At 38.2% G+C, this 19,860-nt stretch overlaps 1 protein-coding gene across 2 annotated transcripts in view; it reads right to left on the bottom strand.

Moving 5' to 3' along the window:
* COL19A1 (collagen type XIX alpha 1 chain) overlaps positions 1 to 19,411 on the bottom strand; it is a 453,176-nt gene extending 433,765 nt beyond the window's left edge. The window contains exons 1-3 of one of the 2 annotated variants that reach the window (XM_055433811.2): positions 19,318 to 19,411; positions 6,438 to 6,512; positions 5,501 to 5,600 (exon numbers count right to left, since the gene is read on the bottom strand). In XM_055433811.2, the coding sequence (XP_055289786.2) occupies positions 5,501 to 5,600; positions 6,438 to 6,512; positions 19,318 to 19,408 (266 nt within the window). In that variant the 5' untranslated portion in view covers positions 19,409 to 19,411. The remainder of the gene's footprint in view (positions 1 to 5,500; positions 5,601 to 6,437; positions 6,513 to 19,317) is intronic. The other variant, XM_088840925.1, reaches the window with a different exon arrangement.
* Positions 19,412 to 19,860: the final 449 nt, after the last annotated feature.

Genomic DNA, 19,860 nt, shown 5'->3' with positions numbered 1-19,860 from the left:
TCCTGCTAGATAGCTCAGGAAACCACACTTACTATCCTGTGATAACTCATAAAGGAAAACAATATGAAAAAGAATTTATTAATATATATGTATTACTGAATCACTTTGTTTTATAGTAGAAACTAACCCAATATTATAAATCAACTATACTTCAATGAAAGAAATTATAAAAAATAAAATAAAATGTGGATAAGTTGTATGATTTTTAAAAATTTATTAATTGTGAACCTATCAGGTTTTTCCTTTGTCTTAAGAATGTATGATTCAATGACTCACTGCACGTTTTTGGTATGCCGAACTATAGTTAAGGAGATACAGCGACAGAAAAATTATCATGGAGAAGAACGAATCTGACTCTATAGTGGATCTGTTTCTCTAACTTTCGTTAAAGGTTCTAATGTTTTTGCTGTAAGTTAATCTATAAAAAAATGTTGCCTATAGCCTGAAATATACACGATAGCCTATCTTCACGACTCTAACCTTTAAAGGTAAAGTGCTTCTCCATTCATACAGAGATAAAAAGTTGCAGAACAGAGAATAACATTTGTCTTGTTGAGGGTTTATAGGAATACTCTGAAACCAGACGTATGGATGCTATAAGAACAAAGGATTCCAACACCAAGAAGTTTGCAACAACCAGCAACACTCCCTCCCCTTTTAGTAGAAAAGAACCCTGAACTCCACCTCAGGTAAGATGGTTCTTTGGGACACTAGTCCACCATCTTCTCTCATTTTATTGACTTGCTGTGCAGCAAGCAGTATCAGCTTGGACCGGTTAGCAGAGTTATGTGCAGCTGTCAGTCAATTTCATGTAAACAGCTGGACAACTTTTTACTAAGTCACATTTCATTACATGGGAAACTTCCTATATAGAATGCCCCAAATGAAATCCAAGGAATGCATAAATATTCATTTTCTATAGTTTAATGAAATGATGAAATAATCCTCCCAAAATTTTCAGCAATGGGAAACTTTAGTATCAGAGTTCTGAACGTAATTTTAAGATTTAGAATTTAGCTGGTTTTGAGAACTTGGAGAGGTCCCAAACAGTAATAAAAATTAAACATGGTTGGAAAACTGGCTCTTATGATGGAAGGAAAGAAGATACTGAAAATCAGCCTGTGTGTGATGCTTAAGGAAGTGTAGATTTTACGAGAAGAGCTGAGGGCTTTGAGTCCAGCAGCCTATGCTCAAATGAGAGAACACAACTCAGTTTCTTCTCAGGTCAAGGCAAGAACAAAGTGTAGCTTTTCTTTGCATTGTGTATCTTTCCAGCAGGCTCTGGGAAGGCAAGATTACACCTGCATCCTTCACCAGTACAATCCCAGAGCTTAAGGAAGTGCTCAGGCCATTGTAAGCTAGTAAATGTTAAATGAAAGGATGAGCTCTGGACTAGACTGGATTCATTTCAGTGACTTACTGAATGCTCCCTCTTATTCAACCCTTAGCAGAAAAGAAAATTTCAGGAACCCCTAAAATACTTTTTACAGTAAGCTACAACTTTTATTTATAATTGTTACAAGTTGTGAGTTAAAACACAGAACTAAATAACAAAAAAATCTAATGCCACTGAAGAAACTGGGTGATATCTGCATATCAAATGCAAATAGATGGGTAAAAAATGATGGAACATAATTATAAGTATAGAGCAAAATCTCTAAAAACATGCTTGGATTTCTACTCAAAAAAATCAATCTTATGGATTTTTTTGGCTCAATAAACATTTACTGAATGAATGGACACGTGAAGAATAAACAAGGAGGCGATGGATGAGTAAGTGGTGGGTCTTAACTGGCCTCTTTAGTTAGAAAAACAGAGGAAACAACCTTCTGGTACACTGTAGTGTTATTTAATATAATACAGTAATAAAAATCTGAGCATAATGTGAAGGTTTGTATAGAAAAGATATGCCCATAGTGTAAATCATTCAATAGTAGCAGACTGGGGGCTGATGATGCTCTGCAATACACATAACATTTTTCCCATATTTAGGAATATTTCCAAGGGAACTGTTAAGGCTTAAGATGCCAGAACAATAAAAAAAAAAAAAAAAACTGAAAACCTCCTTAAAAGCGCTATACATTTTCTATGTATATAGTGTGGGGTTTCCTAGTTGCTGAGGATTATTATGTATTACAAAATACAAATGAGAAGAGCTTCCTCCAGCTCATTTTTTCCATGTAAAGCTGTGAAATTAAATAGACCTTTGCTTTCAGAATGCAAACACCAGTTTAATGAAAGGGACAGAGAGACAACTCCTCTTCACTGGAGATGTATTTGTTTGTAACAAAAGCAAAGGGGACCATATCTGTCAATTATTCCAACTGTTTCTAGCTACACTATCCAAGTTCACAAAATCTGACTAATCCATGCTGATTATTTTTTCACACATAGCCTCATTTTCCCCCATTCTTGGGAAATGTTTCAGTAGCAAAAGCCACCAGCTCACAGGTATCATCCTAAATTGGAGAAGCTACAGACTTGAGACATATGTGAACCCTCCCTTCCCCCGCCCTTTTTGCTAATGGGCCATAACACTCCAACATACTGAACTCAACAGGGCCTCAGAATCATTCTCAACACATTATTCTGTACAGACACCAAACCTGAGAGATAAGGCTCTTAACCATCCTTGAATTCAATAATAAATCAGGAAATTCACTTTTTATGTTACATTTTAAATTTATGTATTCACCTACTAAGACATTTTTATTTGAAAACATGCTTATACCCAAGCAGCTAATGAAAGAATTATATTATACCAAATAAATAAGGTGCTCCATACCATATGCATGTTTTATGAAATTTTCTCTCAAAACGTCCCCACTTTCCTTGATAATTGCCAAAACACAATTTAAAGATAATCAGAGCATGATCATCTGGAATATTGCTCTCAATGTGTATAGAAATCATTATTTCTTCTACACAACCAGAGATATGTAACTTGTAGATTAAAAAAAAATGCTAAGGGAATTTCCTCTAGAAAGATGATTCTAGAAAACTAGGTAGCAAGCCCCAAATACTTATCATTTCCTAGCCTAAGGAATACTGAAGATGGACATGAATTGAAAAGAAAACCATAGAAAGTTCGTCAGATGTTCCTGAACCTGTGCGACCTTTTTGGGAACAACAATGTTTACCTGAAGGACCCCTGCAAGAGTTGCCTTTGGGTCCTGAGGCTAAAGGCAGGCTAAAGGCACTAAGTGTCCATTGGGTAGTGACCAACAGTGCATAAGATATCTCCCCTCCTAAACCTGGAAGATGCCAGAACAATAAAAAAAAAAAACAAGCTCAGGCATAGAAAAAGTCCCAATTTCCATGTGAGTTAGCATCTGCCTTTTCACATGCTGATTCTGCAAGGCAGCTAATTTACAAATATATAAATAGCTGCAACTTTACTCCAGTCTCATTGAAAAATCAAGATGGCATCATGTGAGAGAAGCATCCTAGCATCTTTGGCTCACAGAGCAAAATGTAAGTGGAGATGAGCCAAGCTACTTGACACTTGCTAGTCAGCTTAACCAGATCCCCTCCAGTTTCCTGCAGTGGAGGGACCAGAGTTCTCCTGTGCAGAGCTGGAGACTTAATTTACATTGATTGCCCAGCAGTTGCACAGTGATTTAGAGCCCAAAATCAAAAAATAAATTTCAAGTGATCAGTTCAGTTCAGTTCAGTTCAGTCGCTCAGTCGTGTCCGACTCTTTGCGACCCCACGAACCACAGCACGCCAGGCCTCCCTGTCCATCACCAACTCCTGGAGTTCACTCAAACTCACGTCCATCGAGTCGGTGATGCCATCCAGCCATCTCATTCTCTGTCGTCCCCGTCTCCTCCTACCCCCAATCCCTCCCAGCATCAGATTCTTTTCAAGTCATACATAGTATTTATTACCACACATACTCAAAAGAGAATGGTACTGTCTAAATGTGGCAACAAGTTTTCCAGTGTAGCTGCTTAAAATTGTCACTCCTATACTTTGGCCACCTGGCCAGAATTAGAGGGGTTGATTCATGGGGTCGCGGAGAGTCAGACACGACTGAGCAACTGAACTGAACTGAACTGAAATCAACAGGAAAAGGTGAGAGAGAACATGAATTTTAATTTTTGGAAAAGGATTTATTGGCTTTCTTAAATTCATTAATTAAGTTTATGTTTAAGAAACATCTAAAGTAATATATATGAAATATGAGACACAAACGGACTCTTCTTTACTGCATATGAATACCCAAACAGAGAGCTGTCAAGCCCTGAGGGTTTAATGCGTGCGTGTGAAGCCACTTTCAGGCTTAAGACACCCACGATAGCACAGGTCTGTACAGAGACATCTGCTGAAGTTCTCCAGCAGACAATCACGGTTACATCCCCTGATATCAAATTACCCTCCTCCTTAGCCCTCTGATTTCTTACCAATTAATGAACAGTTTACTTTTAAGGAACCATATCATTAAACTAAAAGTATCTAAAGGATCACAAAATAGAAAATTTAAAAGAAAATTTTCTCAAGGAGTTAGGAACCTGGTTTACATGATACCTCTGAGGATGGGCAACAAGATATTAACGCTATTTCTCTTTGAGAATTTCAAAGCTGAGATTCTCAACAGCTCTACCTGGTAACTCAAATATTAGAATACCCATCAGGAAATGGAAACATCCATGTGTGTTTTCACACAGAAACATCTGTGTTGCATATTAAACCAAGAAGAATTTTATGCTTTATTCATTGCAGTGTAGTCATACACTGGAATGTTCATCTTGGACTCAAAGGCTGAATATCAGAACCATATATGTTCTATCTGCCTTCTTGATGACTCAGGCTTTCTGATTTACTGTTGATCCATCCTCCAGTTACCTATAGTCAACCATACAGTGAATTATTGCCTTGTATAATTGCTGACCAATTGGCAATATTTAAATGGAAAGTGATTCTTTTTAATCTCATTTATCAGAAGTATAATAAAGATCACTAACAATAAAAAAAGCCTTAGGTAAATCCATTTTGAAATAAGTATCAAGATCAAAAGAAAAAAAAGAAAAATGTTTTTTATTCTACTGTTTATACAATATATACAATGAACAAGGGCTAAATTCTTTTAATTTATCATAGAGCTTATCTCTATGCATGAAGCACATGGAAATAAATATAATAAATATCAGTCTTTTGTCTCTAAGTCTACATTGGTCTTATGTTTCAAATTCACATTTTAAAATCTAACTTTGGTTAGTCTATTTAAACATAAATAATATTTCTTCAAAAATAGATTTAATTACTATTTTATAATAATCATACCTCTGTCTATACATGTAAATTAACACCACAGAACAAGATCAATTTGCAAAGATTATTAAAAACCACAATATAAAAATATCACATTTACTGCAGCATTCAAATGATTGTGATACTGTCAAGATAACTTTTTATTTTTAAACAAGTTATTTGGAATCTCTTTAGAGAGTAGTTTATATAGTATTAAAAAACATAAAAAAATTATTATTTTACTTACACAGTGTCTCTAATAAGAAGTGAACTTCCCAATTTGAAACAGGTTTTATCACCTTCACAAAACACATGTCTCAGAGAAAATCGCTCTGCTAGGTCAAAACCTGTGAAGTGTGACAAATGATTTAATCCAGCAGTTTTATTAAATATAGTAAACTCACAGAGATACTGATTTTTAAATAGGATTATTTTGTAGTCATTATCTTCCAATTGATTATTTCAGGTTAAATCGTAAATTTCTTGATTTCCATTTCCTCTCTTTAGGATATAGGAGGACAAAATATATTTCAGTAGACTCAAGTATTGATTTTCTTTGATCTAGGAATGATTTTAAATAAATAATCAGAGTAGCTTATTGTACCCACTCTGATAGCTAAAGACAGAAAACTAGTTAAATAAAAAGCAGCATACCCATCCAATTGAAATCTAAACAGCCTTTTTAAAAATACCATGCTTTAGAAAAATATGTTGGTGTGGAGGGATGCGTGGATTTCAAATGCAGTATATAGATTATGATTACGTGTACATGAGTCAGAGGTGAGGGAGGGTGGAGAGAGAAAACAGAGGGTCAAAGGGAAAAAGAAAGAGAAAGAAGGGTAGGGACGTTCCAAAATGAGCGCCATCGCCATACTGGGGTATTGAGATCTTCTTTCTCATACATTTTCATTTCTTTATTTCACATTTTCTACAATAGATACAACTTTAATAATTTCAAATAATTTTTGTTTTCCAAGAGGTTGAGTTGTTGGTCATCAGGTTAAACAATGTAGAATTCTGCTCTCAGAAATTTTTGTATATCATCTGCCTGCTTTGCTTTTAATTTTATTGATATTGGTCTTATCATCTTAAATTACAATGTCAAGGAGTCATCTACAATACACAATATGTTTGGTTATAATTTTACATAAAAATGCTTCCTTGTGAAAGATTACCATGCTCACCTGAAACTTCCAGTTTATCTCCGTTGTCTTGTGTAAACTGGTGTCCCTCTGTTCTCAGTATAGGACATTGTTTTTCTATTAAAAAAAAATTGAGAATTTTCAGTACATTGTCTATTGAATAATGTATTTATTTCTCTTTGAATAAATGTGAATCATTTAATACAATCAGAAATGTAAGATAAAATGGAAAGAAATTAAATCATTTTATAAAATTTCTTTTAAATGAGGATAAGAATATTACCCACTTCATTGTGTGTTCATGAGAATTACATGTGGTTATATACGTGAAGTGTCTGGAATACAGACAATGCTTGTTAGTCTCAGCTATTGTTAGAATTTTATTGCTCTAATATTCTAATTGCTACAATATACTTGACAGTAGGAAATTAGCTAGCTTTAATATTGTTAAATTTTCATATTCAAAGTATATTCTAATATTAGAACAAGTGAACTACTACTATTTTAACACAACTTTTATTCAGGTTTTGGTATTAGTGATATTAAACTTTAGAGCAGGAGACTGCAATGGACTAAATGCATCCCTCCCCAAATTCCTATTCTGAGGTCTTAATCTCCAGTGTGATGGTATTTGGAGGTGGGGCCATTAGGACTTGATTAAGTTTGGATGAGGTCATAGGGGTGCAACCCTCATGATGGGATTCATATCCTTTACAAAAACTGGAGAAATAGGAGTTCTTTCTCTACACCTTGTAAGGAAATCAGGAAGAGGGTTCTCACAGCTTAGCCAGGTTGGCACACTGATCTCAGACTTAGTCTCCACAACTGTGTTAAATAAATGTCTGTAGGTTAAGCTCCAAACCCTATGGTATTTTTGTTACAGCAGCCTGAAATAAGTTATTAAAATAAAACTAAAAAGCAAAAGCTGACTTCTGCTATAGTAAAGTGGTCTGTAATGAAAAATAAATGACATAAAAATCATTGCTGCTGCTGCTGCTAAGTCACTTCAGTGTCCGACTCTGTGCGGCCCCATAGACGGCAGCCCACCAGGCTCCTCCGTCCCTGGGATTCTCCAGGCAAGAACGCTGGAGTGGGTTGCCATTTCCTTCTCCAATGCATGAAAGTGAAAAGTGAAAATTAGGTCGCTCAGTCGTGTCCGACTCTTCACGACTCCATGGACTGCAGCCCACCAGGCTCCTCGGTCCATGGGATTTTCCAGGCAAGAGAACTAGAGTGGGTTGCCATTGTCTTCTCCAAAAAATCATTGAGTAAATACTAATTATGTATTGAGGCAGTTACTGATGTTCAAAGAAATGATAAAGTTTTCTTCCACTCACAGTGGATTTATACATACATTTTTAATGTAGTCGTGTATGGATGTGAGAGTTGGACTATAAAGAAGGGTGAGCACCAAAGAACTGATGCTTTTGAACTGTGGTGCTAGAGAAGACTCTTGAGAGTCCCTTGGGCAGCAAGGAGATCAAACCAGTCAGTTCTAAAGGAAAACAACCCTGAATATTCATTAGGACCGATGCTGAAGCTCCAGTACTCTGACCATATGATGTGGAGAGCAGACTCATTGGAAAAGACCCTGATGCTGGGAAAGATTGAAGGCAGGAGGAGAAGGGGACGATGGAGGATGAGATGGTTGGATGGCAACATCAACACAATGAACATGAGTCTGAGCAAACTCTGGGCGATAGGGAAGGACAGGAACGGTTGGTGTGCTGCAGTTCGAATCAGACATGACTTAGTAACTGAACAACAAGATTCTAGGAAATTAATAGCCATTTCAGGTGTAATTGCAGCCAGTTTTTATAATGTGCCAACTGTACCACTAGACAACTCTTAACCTAAATTGAGAAATATTTTGCCATCTTACAATCACGACCTTATTTTTCCAAAACTCCATGTTTTCTGAAATTTACGTTTGGGTTTAATGACCTCAAAGTTTGTATGACACAGAGATGAACTGCTGAAAATCACACTGTGTCCTGCTCCATGGAAAGTGGAAACTACTGATTCTCCTGGTCAGCTGCTCAGCCTCTCAGTCCTTCACTTCACAAATGCATCGTAGACTTCACGGGTGGTGACATGGCCTCAGCTTAATATACTTAACCAGAAGCATAAATCAAGTTATAAATAGTACTACCACTCAAGCAGGTGTATAAGATGTGACACACACAATGAAAACATATAGCCCTGCATAATTTTAAAGAATATTTAGCTACTTTGGAAACTCCTATCTCAGAGATCTTAACATGATTACAAGCCCTACATAATAACAAAACTGGATATTTTGTAAATGCTGCCCATTTTTTTTAAGAAAATTGAAGTCATATCCATTTTTATCTGAGTTCATCATCATTTTTATAAAAACCAAATATCCCATCAAGATCTCTGCGCTGAAAATGAGATGGTGTTGCAGAGAGAAATTAAAGTCCTAAATAACCTAATGGACTAACCAAGTATTTAGACTGAAAGACTCAGTATTGTTACGATGTCAACTCTCACTTTATCTCTAGGTGTAGCTCAGTACCAATTAAAATCCTGGCAGGTTGTGTGTGCATTCCTATGTGAATGTGTATGTGAAAACTGACAAGCTGATTCTCAAATTTAAGTGCAACTCCAGAAAAACTAGAATAGCTAAGACAAAACTGAAGAAGAACAAGCCAGAAGATCCACAATATTGTACACCAGGGGCTTTTATAATGTAGTGCTGGTGCACATATAAACAAATCAGTAGAAGAGAGTCCAAACAAAGACCTGTGCATGTATAGTCTCCTGATTTACCACCAAAGGGCCAGTGCAGTTCCAATGGGAAAGGGATGGTCTTTTCAAATCAATGATTCTGGATCAATGGAACATCAGCATAGAGCAAAACTGAACCCTTACTTCACACTATGCACAGAAATTAACTGGAGATTACCTTAGACATAAATGTGAAAGGTAAAACAATAAAGGACTACAGAAATATGTAAAATCTTAATGAACTGAGGGTAGAAAATATTCATTGATAGGGACACAGAAAGCAAAAAAGGTTGACAAATTGGCCTTCATTGAAATTTAATAATCAAAAGATAAGGTTAAAGGAGTGAAAAGGCTATCCAGGGACTATCACAATATGTATCTCCAACAAAGGATCATATCCAGAACATACAAAGAATTTTCACAACTTGATTAGGAAAAGTTTGAAAACCCTATCATGATAATGTGAAAAAAAAATTGCCAATCTGCACAGAAAAGGCGCTCAACACCATTAGTAGTCAGGGAAATGCAAAGCAAAATCACAGTGAGACCACTAAATGGCTAAAAGTTAAAGAATAGAACAAGTGCAAATTGAGGATGTGGAGCAGGAAAGATTCCCTGTGTTGCTGCTCATGGGAGTGGAAATCAGTACAGCTACTTAAGAAAATCGGTAGCATTTCTTCAAGCTAAATAGTCATGAACTCTATCACCTGGAACATCAGTAATCCAAGAAAAAGGAGTACAGAAATGGTGCAAAAGGCTCTTTTATAAGGGAATATTCCTTGTAGCATTACTCATAAGCATCTAAAACTGGAAACAACCAAATGTTCATTGACAAGAATAAATAAACAAATTGTGGTACATACAATGAAAAAATGTAGCAATAAAAAAGAATGAACCACTGCTATATGCAATGACCTGGATGAATTTCATAGATATAATAAGTGGGGAAAAAAATACCATTCTCCAAAGAATACAAACTTTAGAATTCCATTTATATGAAGTTCAAGAGATTGCATGACTAATCTATATCAGAGTACTGGTTACCTTGGTAGGGTGTCAGCTGGGATGGGATCCAGGAAAGTCTTCTGGGGTTCTGGAAAGTTCTATAATTGGATCTGAGCGGCAGTTTCACAGATGTGTAAATGCATATGCAAAAGTTCACTGCACCGTGCACCTAAGATTTGTGGACCTTTGTGTGAGTAACACCTCAACAGAGTGAGGAAAACAGCGTGTCCTTGAGAAAGCACTGTAAGCTAAAAGTAATTTTTATAAAACAAAACATCAAAGTTGTGATCAAATTTTTTACAATGACTTTGAATGACTATATGACTGTTGTAAATGAGGTTAACTTTAAATTCTTCACAATGTGTATAGGGAGACTCCAACAGATGATTGGTAAGCACATATCCAGACTATGGAAGGAACTTCCTACTATGATGCATTGGTAATGAGTGGAAGGTATGTTAGCTTATTGCCAAGTTGGAAACAGTATATATCTTATTTAAATTCTTCTGCGGACTTAATGAATATACGATGATGCCAAGATAATACACCTGTCACTTTGAAGTAAATAAAATTGAACATTTCCAGTAATATTTATGAAAATGCTTTTCACTAAAGTCTTCAGTTTATAAAAATCAAATACAGCTTTATATCTCTAGTATATGTGCTCTGTTATGAAAAGCTGAACCAAAAAAATCAAAACTAAACGTTAATTTAAGTGAAGTCAAAGACAAATATCTTAATATCACTTTATATGTGGAATCTAAAACTATGATACAAATGAGCATATTTACAAAACAGAATTGACCCACAAACATAGAAAACAAACTCCTATAGTTACCAACAGGGAAAGTTGGGGAGAGGTAAATTAGAAGTTTGGGATTAATATATGCACACTACTATATATAAAATGGATAACCAACAAGGACCTACTGTATAGCACAGGGAACTATGCTCAGTATCTTATGATAACCTATAAGGGAAGAGAATCTGAAAAATAATATATATGTCATGTTTATATATATATGACTTTTCTGTACACCTGAAACTAACACAATATAGTAAGTCAACTATATTTCTGTTGAAAAAAACAACTAAATGTTAATTCCTTGGGTGTAAGACTTAAGGTACAATAAGCTGAACACATGGGTCTCATGGTTCATTGCATAAAAATGGCAATACAATAGAAGTGGATATAAAAAGTTGGATATGTTAATTTCTTTAAGCAATGACACATTTTAGAATAAAGTAAATCATACTTTTGGGGTGAATGTGCATGTATCTTGAAGAAATACTGATAAGACCCAAATATCCAAGCATCCTATCAGATAAACAGGAGAATTTAGGCAGGGGTAGCGTTTCAAACGAAGGCAATGGCAAGCCACTCCAGTACTATTGCCTAGAAAATCCCACGGATGGAGGATCCTGGTAGGCTGCAGTCCGTGGGATCGCTAAGGGTCGGACACGACTGAGCGACTTCACTTTTACTTTTCACTTTCACACATTGGAGAAGGAAATGGCAACCCACTCCGGTGTTCTTGCCTGGAGAATCCCAGGGACGGGGGAGCCTGGTGGGCTTCCGTCTATGGGGTCACACAGAGTCGGACACGACTGAAGTGACTTAGCAGCAGCAGTAGCAGCAGCGTTTCAAAGGCTCGTGGTAAACTTTCAAAAGTAATTACTAAAAATTCACCACAGAAGATGCACTACTTAGGGGCCCTTAATCAACAGAACTTTTCAGTGTTAATGCAGAAGTCTTTGACAGACCAATCTTAAGATGCTGTCGGTGACTGGCAGACCCCCTCTCCGCCTGACTTAGCGTGAAGGGCCTGGGCAGTTCGTAGGGTTGGAAGGGTACTGCAAGGGGGTAAAGCACCAGACAGGAAGGCTAGGTCAGATTTGGGAAGGATTATCTGATTTCATCAGGATTATCTACAAAAATTACATATATTTTAAAGAGATTTTTATCCTTCTCTTCCTCTAAAAATTAGAAACCCGAGGGCCTGAGAACAAGTCATTTAAGAGAAGTTGTGTGACTTTTCCCCAGATTACACGGTGACTTGATGGCAATGATTAAATAAAACTCATTTCCCATAGTCCTGCTTTCCCCCTGTATTGTACATGCTTCTTAAAATCACATTCCAAACAAACTGAGTACCTGTGATATTCTTCTCATTATTTAGTAGACATGTGTTTTGTCCTCACTCTCAGTTTGAAACATGTGCCTGAAAAAAATCACTTGTTCCCTTAATCTCTAAATCCTTCTCCTTGTTCTCACCTGCTGACTTGGCCTCCTATTCAACTGGTAAGCGTTCTAGTCCAGAAACTAGATCACATGCCTTTTGCAACATATTTTTCCTATCATTGCTCTGGTCTTTCCATGCCCACTTATATGTAAAAGTCGTCAGTTTGGTATTTGTGAAAGGCAGTTTGTATTCCTTCCTTCTCCTCTCAAATAGCACAGGGATGGAAGGGATTACATGGGAGCAATGTGTGTGATGCTAGAAGGGAAGAGGGCCTTAGCTGCCTCCTGAGAAACTGCAACGTGTCTCTCTCTTATCTGTTTGACTGCTTTATTTTTTCTATTTCTTCATATCCTCGGGGGTACACATACTGTGTTATGGAATTGTGTGTGTTAGTTGCTTAGTCGTGTCCAACCCTTTGCAACCCCATAGACTGCAGCCTACCAGGCCCCTCTGTCCATGGGATTCTCCAGGCAAAAACACTGGAGTGGGTTGCCACCTCCTTTTCCAAAGGGAACTATAGAAAGAAAGAAAGTGAAGTCACTCAGTCGTGTCCGACTCTTTGCGACCCCATGGACTGTAGCCTACCAGGCTCCTCCATCCATGGGTATTTCCAGGCAAGAGTACTGGAGTGGTTTGCCATTTCCTCCTCCAGTATTATGGAACTATTACCTCTATAATCACAGTTAAGTCTGTCCAGTTTCACAGGCGCTCTGTTTATCACTCTTCTTTTTTTTATTGAGGTATAGTTGATGTACAATGTTATATGTTTCAAGTGTGCAACATAGCTGTATAATGTTTAAAGCTTATACTCCATTTATAGTTATTATAAAATATTGGCTATATTCCAAGCGCCAATGCTTATACTTACAGCATATTTCATTCACAATAGTTTGTACCTTTTAATCTCCTACCCCTATATTACCCCCTCTCTCTTTCCCTCTCCCCACTGGTAACCAGTAGTTTGTTTACATTTGTGGGTCTGTTTCTTTTTTGTTACATTCGGTAGTTCATTTTGCTTTTTAGATTACATCTCTCTCTGTCTGACTTATGGGCTTCCCAGGTGGCACAGTGGTAAAGAATCTGCCTGCCAATGCAGGAGATGCAGGTTTGATCCCTGGGTCAGGAAGATTCCCCAGAGAAGGAAATGGAAACCGGCTCCAGTGTTACTGCCTGGAGAACCCCATGGACAGAGGAGCCTGGCAGGGTACAGTCCATGGGGCATATCATTTAGCATAATACCCTCCAGGTCCACCCGTGTTACTGCAAATTGCAAAATTTCATTCCTTTTTATGGCTGAATGTTCAGTTGTGTGTGTACCTGCTTTATCCTTTATTCTTTATCCATTGATGGACACTTAGGTTACTTCCAAGTCTTGGCTACTGTAAACAATGCTGCTATGAATATTGAGGTGCATGTATCTTTTCAAATTAGTGGGTTTTTTTTCACATATATACCCAGGTGTGGAATTGTTGGGTCATGCGGTATCTATTTTTGGTTTTTTGAGGAACCTCCACACAGTTTCCCACAACAACTGCAACAAGTTACATTTCCACCAACAGTGGACAAGGGTTCCCTTTTCCCCACACCCTCGCCAACATCCGTCACGTGCGGTCTCTTTGGGGGCAGCCATTCTGACAGGGGTCACTCTTGTTTTCTAACATGTATTGAGGAAAGTTGTTCTCTTTACCTTTACTGACAAAACTCATGACACAACATTTGTCTCAGGGTTACAGTAGAGGAGATGAATAGCAGTTTACCACAGATGTAGAACTAGCTTGTACTTTTTTCATAAATGGATCAAAATAAGAACTTTCAGGTACTTTGCATTTTTTTTTTTTTAGGCTGAGAGACTTCCTATTGACAGAGGCCTTTCTTTTGATTGTTACTAGTAGTCAAGGCAATGGTTTTTCCCCTGGTCATGTATGGATGTGAGAGTTGGACTGTGAAGAAAGCTGATCGCCGAAGAATCGATGCTTTTGAACTGTGGTGTTGGAGAAGACTCTTGAGAGTCCCTTATACTGCAAGGAGATCCAACCAGTCCATTCTAGAGGAGATCAATCCTGGATGTTCATTGGAGGGACTGATGCTAAAGCTGAAGCTGCAATACTTTGGCCACCTCATGCGACGAGTTGACTCACTGGAAAAGACTCTGATGCTGGGAAAGGCGGGGGGCGGGAGGAGAAGGGGACGACAGAGAATGAGATGGCTGGATGGCATCACCGACTCTGTGGACATGAGTTTGAGTGAACTCCAGGAATCGGTGATGGACAGGGAGGCCTGGCGTGCTGTGATTCATGGGGTCGCGGAGAGTCGGACACGACTGAGCGACTGAACTGAACTGAACTGAACTGAGTTGTCCTTAGGACCCCTGTACACTATACTTTGCTAATACCTCTGATAAAGGATTAGGGAGTATCCTAGGTGGGGAGAGAAACAATGGTTAGCAGAAAGAGGTAAAGAACATCAGACCAGAATATAACCAAAGAAATATGGAAGAGTGACCAAACAAGAAAAAAACCACAACACAACTATTCTAACAAAGAGGTAACAAAGGGGTCACAGAACCTTCACTGTTTATTTTTTGTCCAGAGCTGTTCCTCCAAAGGAGAATACTTGGTTAGAAGCTATAATCTTTATTTAAAAATTCTGAAGCTTTATTTAATAATTGTGGTTAGGAGCCATAACCGTGAAGTTTTCCAGCACTTTAAACCTGAGGAGTTACAAAGTACATTTATCAGCAGTAGTAGGACTTGTGCGTGTGTGTATGTGAAAGTCATTCAGTTGTGTCTGACTCTGAAAACCCACGGACTGTAGCCTGCCAGGATCCTCTGTCCATGGAATTATCCAGACAAGAATACTGGAGTGGGTAACCATTCCCTTCTCCAGGGGATCTTCCTGACCCAGGGATCAAACCCATGTCTCCTGCACTGCAGGCAAATTCTTTACCCCATCTGAACCACCAGGGAAAGACTCTTAACTTCGTACCATATTGAACATGAGAAATTCTTCAAAACATAATATAAAATTCTCTACATAATAGTGTACCTCCTCACCTTGTTTTCTGTTTTTATTACTTTTGATGATAATTTAGCACACTTGCCTGAGATTAAGGAGCGTGCATGCATGAAGTCCCTTCAGTCATGTCCGATTCTTTGCGACCCCACGGACTGTAGTCCACCAAACTCTTCTGCCCATGGGATTCTCCAAGCAAGAATACTGGAGTGGGTTGCTATTTCCTCCTCCAGGGGATCTTCCTGACCCAGGGACAGAACCGGTGTCTGCTACTTCTCCTGCATTGGCAGGCGGGTTCTTTACTACTAGCGCCTGGTGGCTCAGATGATAAAGAATCCGCCTGCAATATGGGAGACCCAGGTTTGATCCCGGGGTTGGAAAGATCCTCTGGAGAAGGGAAAGGCTACCCATTCCAGTATTCTTGCCTGGAGAATCCCATGGGCAGAGGCACCTGGCAGGCTACAGTCCATAAGTTTGAAAGGAGTTGGACACGGCTGAAGCCACTTAGCACAGCACATTACAGAGCCAACTGAGAATCTCCGAGATTAAGGAGAGTGCAGGAGAAAGAGGAACCATATGATACATAAGCTTCTATCATAGAGGAATTTTTTAAGAAAGTGATTAAAGCCAGTCTGGAGCTAATGCATGCAATATATATTTATTAATACAAGTCTCTTCCCCACCATTTGACAACTGAGCTGAAATGGCCACATTCAAATTGTTTATCTGCTGTGTGAAAACACTTAAATATGCTTTATAATCTCAACATAATGGTAACACTGACCAAAGAATATGAAACCACTAATTCTGAATAGCTTCAGGATTTTAATTTTCAAGGTGTTATTGAATCTCTCTGTTATTCTTGATTCCACCTCAACTGGGCCAATATTGCAAGTAACCTATAAGTACTCCATTGAGTTCAGTAAAGCAATTAAAAGACTTGAATTATCCTTCGTATATTCAAGTTTAACAGCAGACTGTTGACAACTTCACAGGCTCCAGAGTTGAAATCCTAGCCTCTCCCTCAGATTTGTTATATTTTATTTTTAGCTATAATCACTTCCCTCCGGTAAATGGTTAGTGACCACACGCACAGGTCTGCACATGAGGAAACTAAAAAGGGAATCTTGCGTGTGAATCAGACACACAAGACACGAGAAGAGCCCCTGTCAGGTCAGGCTCGGAATGTCATCTTCTCCAGTAATCCTCATGACAGGCTGTGCTGACAGTTTCAATTAATGCAAGTGATACTTTCAATCAAGTAACTTCCACGGCAGGTTTAGGGTGAGTTATTTCACGAGCACCTCCTACCAGACAGTCTGATTAAATCAACTCTTCATCTTTGGTCATTTCTCTCCGTACTTCAAGTTATATAAAGCTTACTAGACTTTCGATCAACTTGGAATTCACACCCAGGATAATCTTTCAGAAAGATTAATTTGGTGGAGTAAATTGAGCCAGAACATATGCATCCCAATTTCCCTATATATAGTAGACCTGATTAAAGAATTGGGATAGAAAAGTACACGAGCATCACATTCGGGGAAATCCCAAGGTGGGGGAGTTTTGGTTCTGCAAGATGATTACATTCTAGAGATCCATAGCGAACAATGTGGTATTATATACGTAGAAGTGTGGGGATCCCTGGTGGTTCAGTGGTAAAGAATCTGCCTGCCAATGCAGGAGACACCGGTTTGACTCCTGATCCAGGAAGATCCCACACGCCGCGGAGCAACAGTTCCTTGTGCTGCAACTACTGAGTTTGTGCTCTGGAGCCCATGAGCTGCAGCCACTGAGCCCACGTGCCACAAGTACTGAAGCCCATTCACCCTGGAGCCTGAGCTCTGCAGCAAGAGAAACCTCTGCAATGAGGGGCTCGTGCACCGCAACTGGGGAGCCCCCCACTAGCCTCGACTAGGAAAAACCCTTTGCAGCAATGAAAACCCAGCAGTCAAAAATCAATAGGTAATAATACATTTTAAAAATAAATAAATGGAAGGTCACATCAGCTATAAAAATAAAGAAATGTTTTACTGGGGTAGAGCTCATGTTAAATGTTCTTACCTCTCTGAAAAGACTTATTAAAGTGTAAATTAATAGTAAACAAATAAAAATAAAAGGAACCTGGCAGCATAAGATAACTAACTGAGGAAAAAAGAGGCAATTATCAAAAAGGTGAGTGTTTCTTTATTTTCCTAAAACATACGACATTAGAGTCACCTGGGAAGCTGGTTAAAAATGTCAATTCCGCCTCAGGCTGCCCTGCATCATAGATGTCTCTGGAGTGGGACCGGGGAATCAATACTACAGATGATCCTTATTCACACTGAAACTGGAAAACCATTTGTGTAGATCCTTCAAATCATCATCAGGGACACTTATTACACACTAGCATGTGCCTGGAAACTGATTCACTCTCCTTTCTAGCCAAAAATGTCCTATCCCCTCTGATTAAGTAGTTACTTGCATTACCTGCTATGTCTCTTAAAATGAAGAGACATTAAAAAAAAATTCAGGAGAGTAGCAATATTATCAGAATAAACTCCCTGCCCTATGTATTTCTTTTTGCCATGAGTCATTCCTGATTTTTCTGATAAGAGTTTTCCCCACCCCAAAAATGTATGAGAGACACAGGATGTCCTTCGTATGGTATTAGCATATTCAAACTCCCATGTAGATTATTTTATGAAATGTACCTCCTGCCAAATTAGTGAAAAATCATAAAGACTTCCATAATATTCAAGAGACTCAGATGTGTTATACCTTTATAAGAGATTATTATAAAAGTCTCAAAATTCTCTGCTGGGGTGTATTATAAACCTGTATATACCTTGTTAGCCAACATTCTGAAAGAAATATTCAAAAGAACAACCACAAGACAACTCATACTCTCAGGACATATCATCATATGTGACTACTGTCAGAATTCATCATGTGTAGTCATTTGCATGGAAGGCAAGTCAAAGCTTCTTTTTGTTCAACAAATGGCTTTTCAGGGTGTCTAGTTAAACTTTTTATAATATAGAGTGCACATAGTCAGTAATTTACACATACTCAATGTTCAAGAAAAGGTTTCCAAATTAGCCACTTGATTCATTTTTAAAAATCAGAGATGGAAATAAATGTTTCAAATTGCCTTCAAATCCTTTGGAAATATTTATGAGGTTTATAATTTAACAATTGCAAGTAAATATTAGGGCTTCCCTGATGGCTCAGTGGTAAAGAATTAACCTGTCAATGCAGGAGTCATGGGTTCGATTCCTCGGTTGGGGAGATCCCTTGGAGAAGGAAATGGCAACCCATTCCAGTATTCTTGCCTGAGAAATCCCATGGAAGTGGAGCCTGGCAGACTACAGTCCATGTGGTTGCAAAAGAATCAGACACAACACAGCCACTAAATAACAACAATTATCTATTTAGGTCAAAAAGTACTCTCAAGATTGTTATTTTGCTGTTCACTTCATCTGAGACACTACAAAACTGACATATAATTAAGCTACATTTCATTTTCTATTTTAGTCTGTTTTCACTTTCCCTAATTAACATTAAATACGTCCCTTAATACTAACTGGGAATGAGTTTCCATATTACAATCTGAATAATTTAAGTAACATCATTTAAAGGTGAAAGGGAGAAATAGACACATGGATGCACAATGCATGCTGATATTTGTAAATATCAATAAGATAAACAAAAGCTATTTAGACTAATACATATATTGAAAAATGTAAATTTAGGCATTCTTAATGTGTGTCTTGAAAGTCAATGGGGAAAACAATAAATTCTTATCCATTTTTTACTTGTAGATTTAATCTATGTCCTCTTCAGCCATAAGACTTATTTTAATAATTTTTTAAAAATAAAGACTACAAATAACATCTGGAGACTGGACACAAAGGCGACCTGAATACCTGGCTTGTCCCTGCCCATCACGGAGGCGGAAACAGGAAGCAGGAGCGTTGCTGCCCAGAGCCAAAGCCTCCAAGAGCCAGCGAGCCTCATGGCGCCTCTGAACCACGGGGACCAGTGGCCACAGATCTGCAACAGAATAAAACGTCTGAATTGAGCTAGTGTATTCAGTTCCTTTCATTATCATCCCCAGAAAATCCTCAGCACCAAGGAGAACACAATAGATTTTTACATTATATATAATTATGTAATTGGATATCTGATTATATATAATTTGCTGTTGTTGTTCAGTCACTAAGTCATGTCTGACTCTTTGAGACCCCATGGACTGCAGCATGCCAGGCTTTCCTGTCCACCACCATCTCTGAACTTGTTCAGACTCATGTCCATTGAGTCGGTGATGCCATCCAGCCATCTCATCCTTTGCCATTCCCTTCTCCTCCTACCTTCAATCTTTCCCAGCATCAAGGTCTTTCTAATGAGTCAGACGCTCTTCGCATCAGGTTGCCAAAGTATTGAAGTTTCAGCTTCAGCATCAGTCTTTC

The sequence above is a fragment of the Moschus berezovskii genome, chromosome 10 (genome assembly GCF_049115385.1).
Source record: "Moschus berezovskii isolate FMDL1 chromosome 10, NW_MosBer_1.0, whole genome shotgun sequence".
Classification (NCBI taxonomy): Eukaryota; Metazoa; Chordata; class Mammalia; order Artiodactyla; family Moschidae; genus Moschus; species Moschus berezovskii.
Note: the sequence above shows the minus strand (reverse complement) of the source record. Positions and strands in the feature narration are given on the sequence as shown.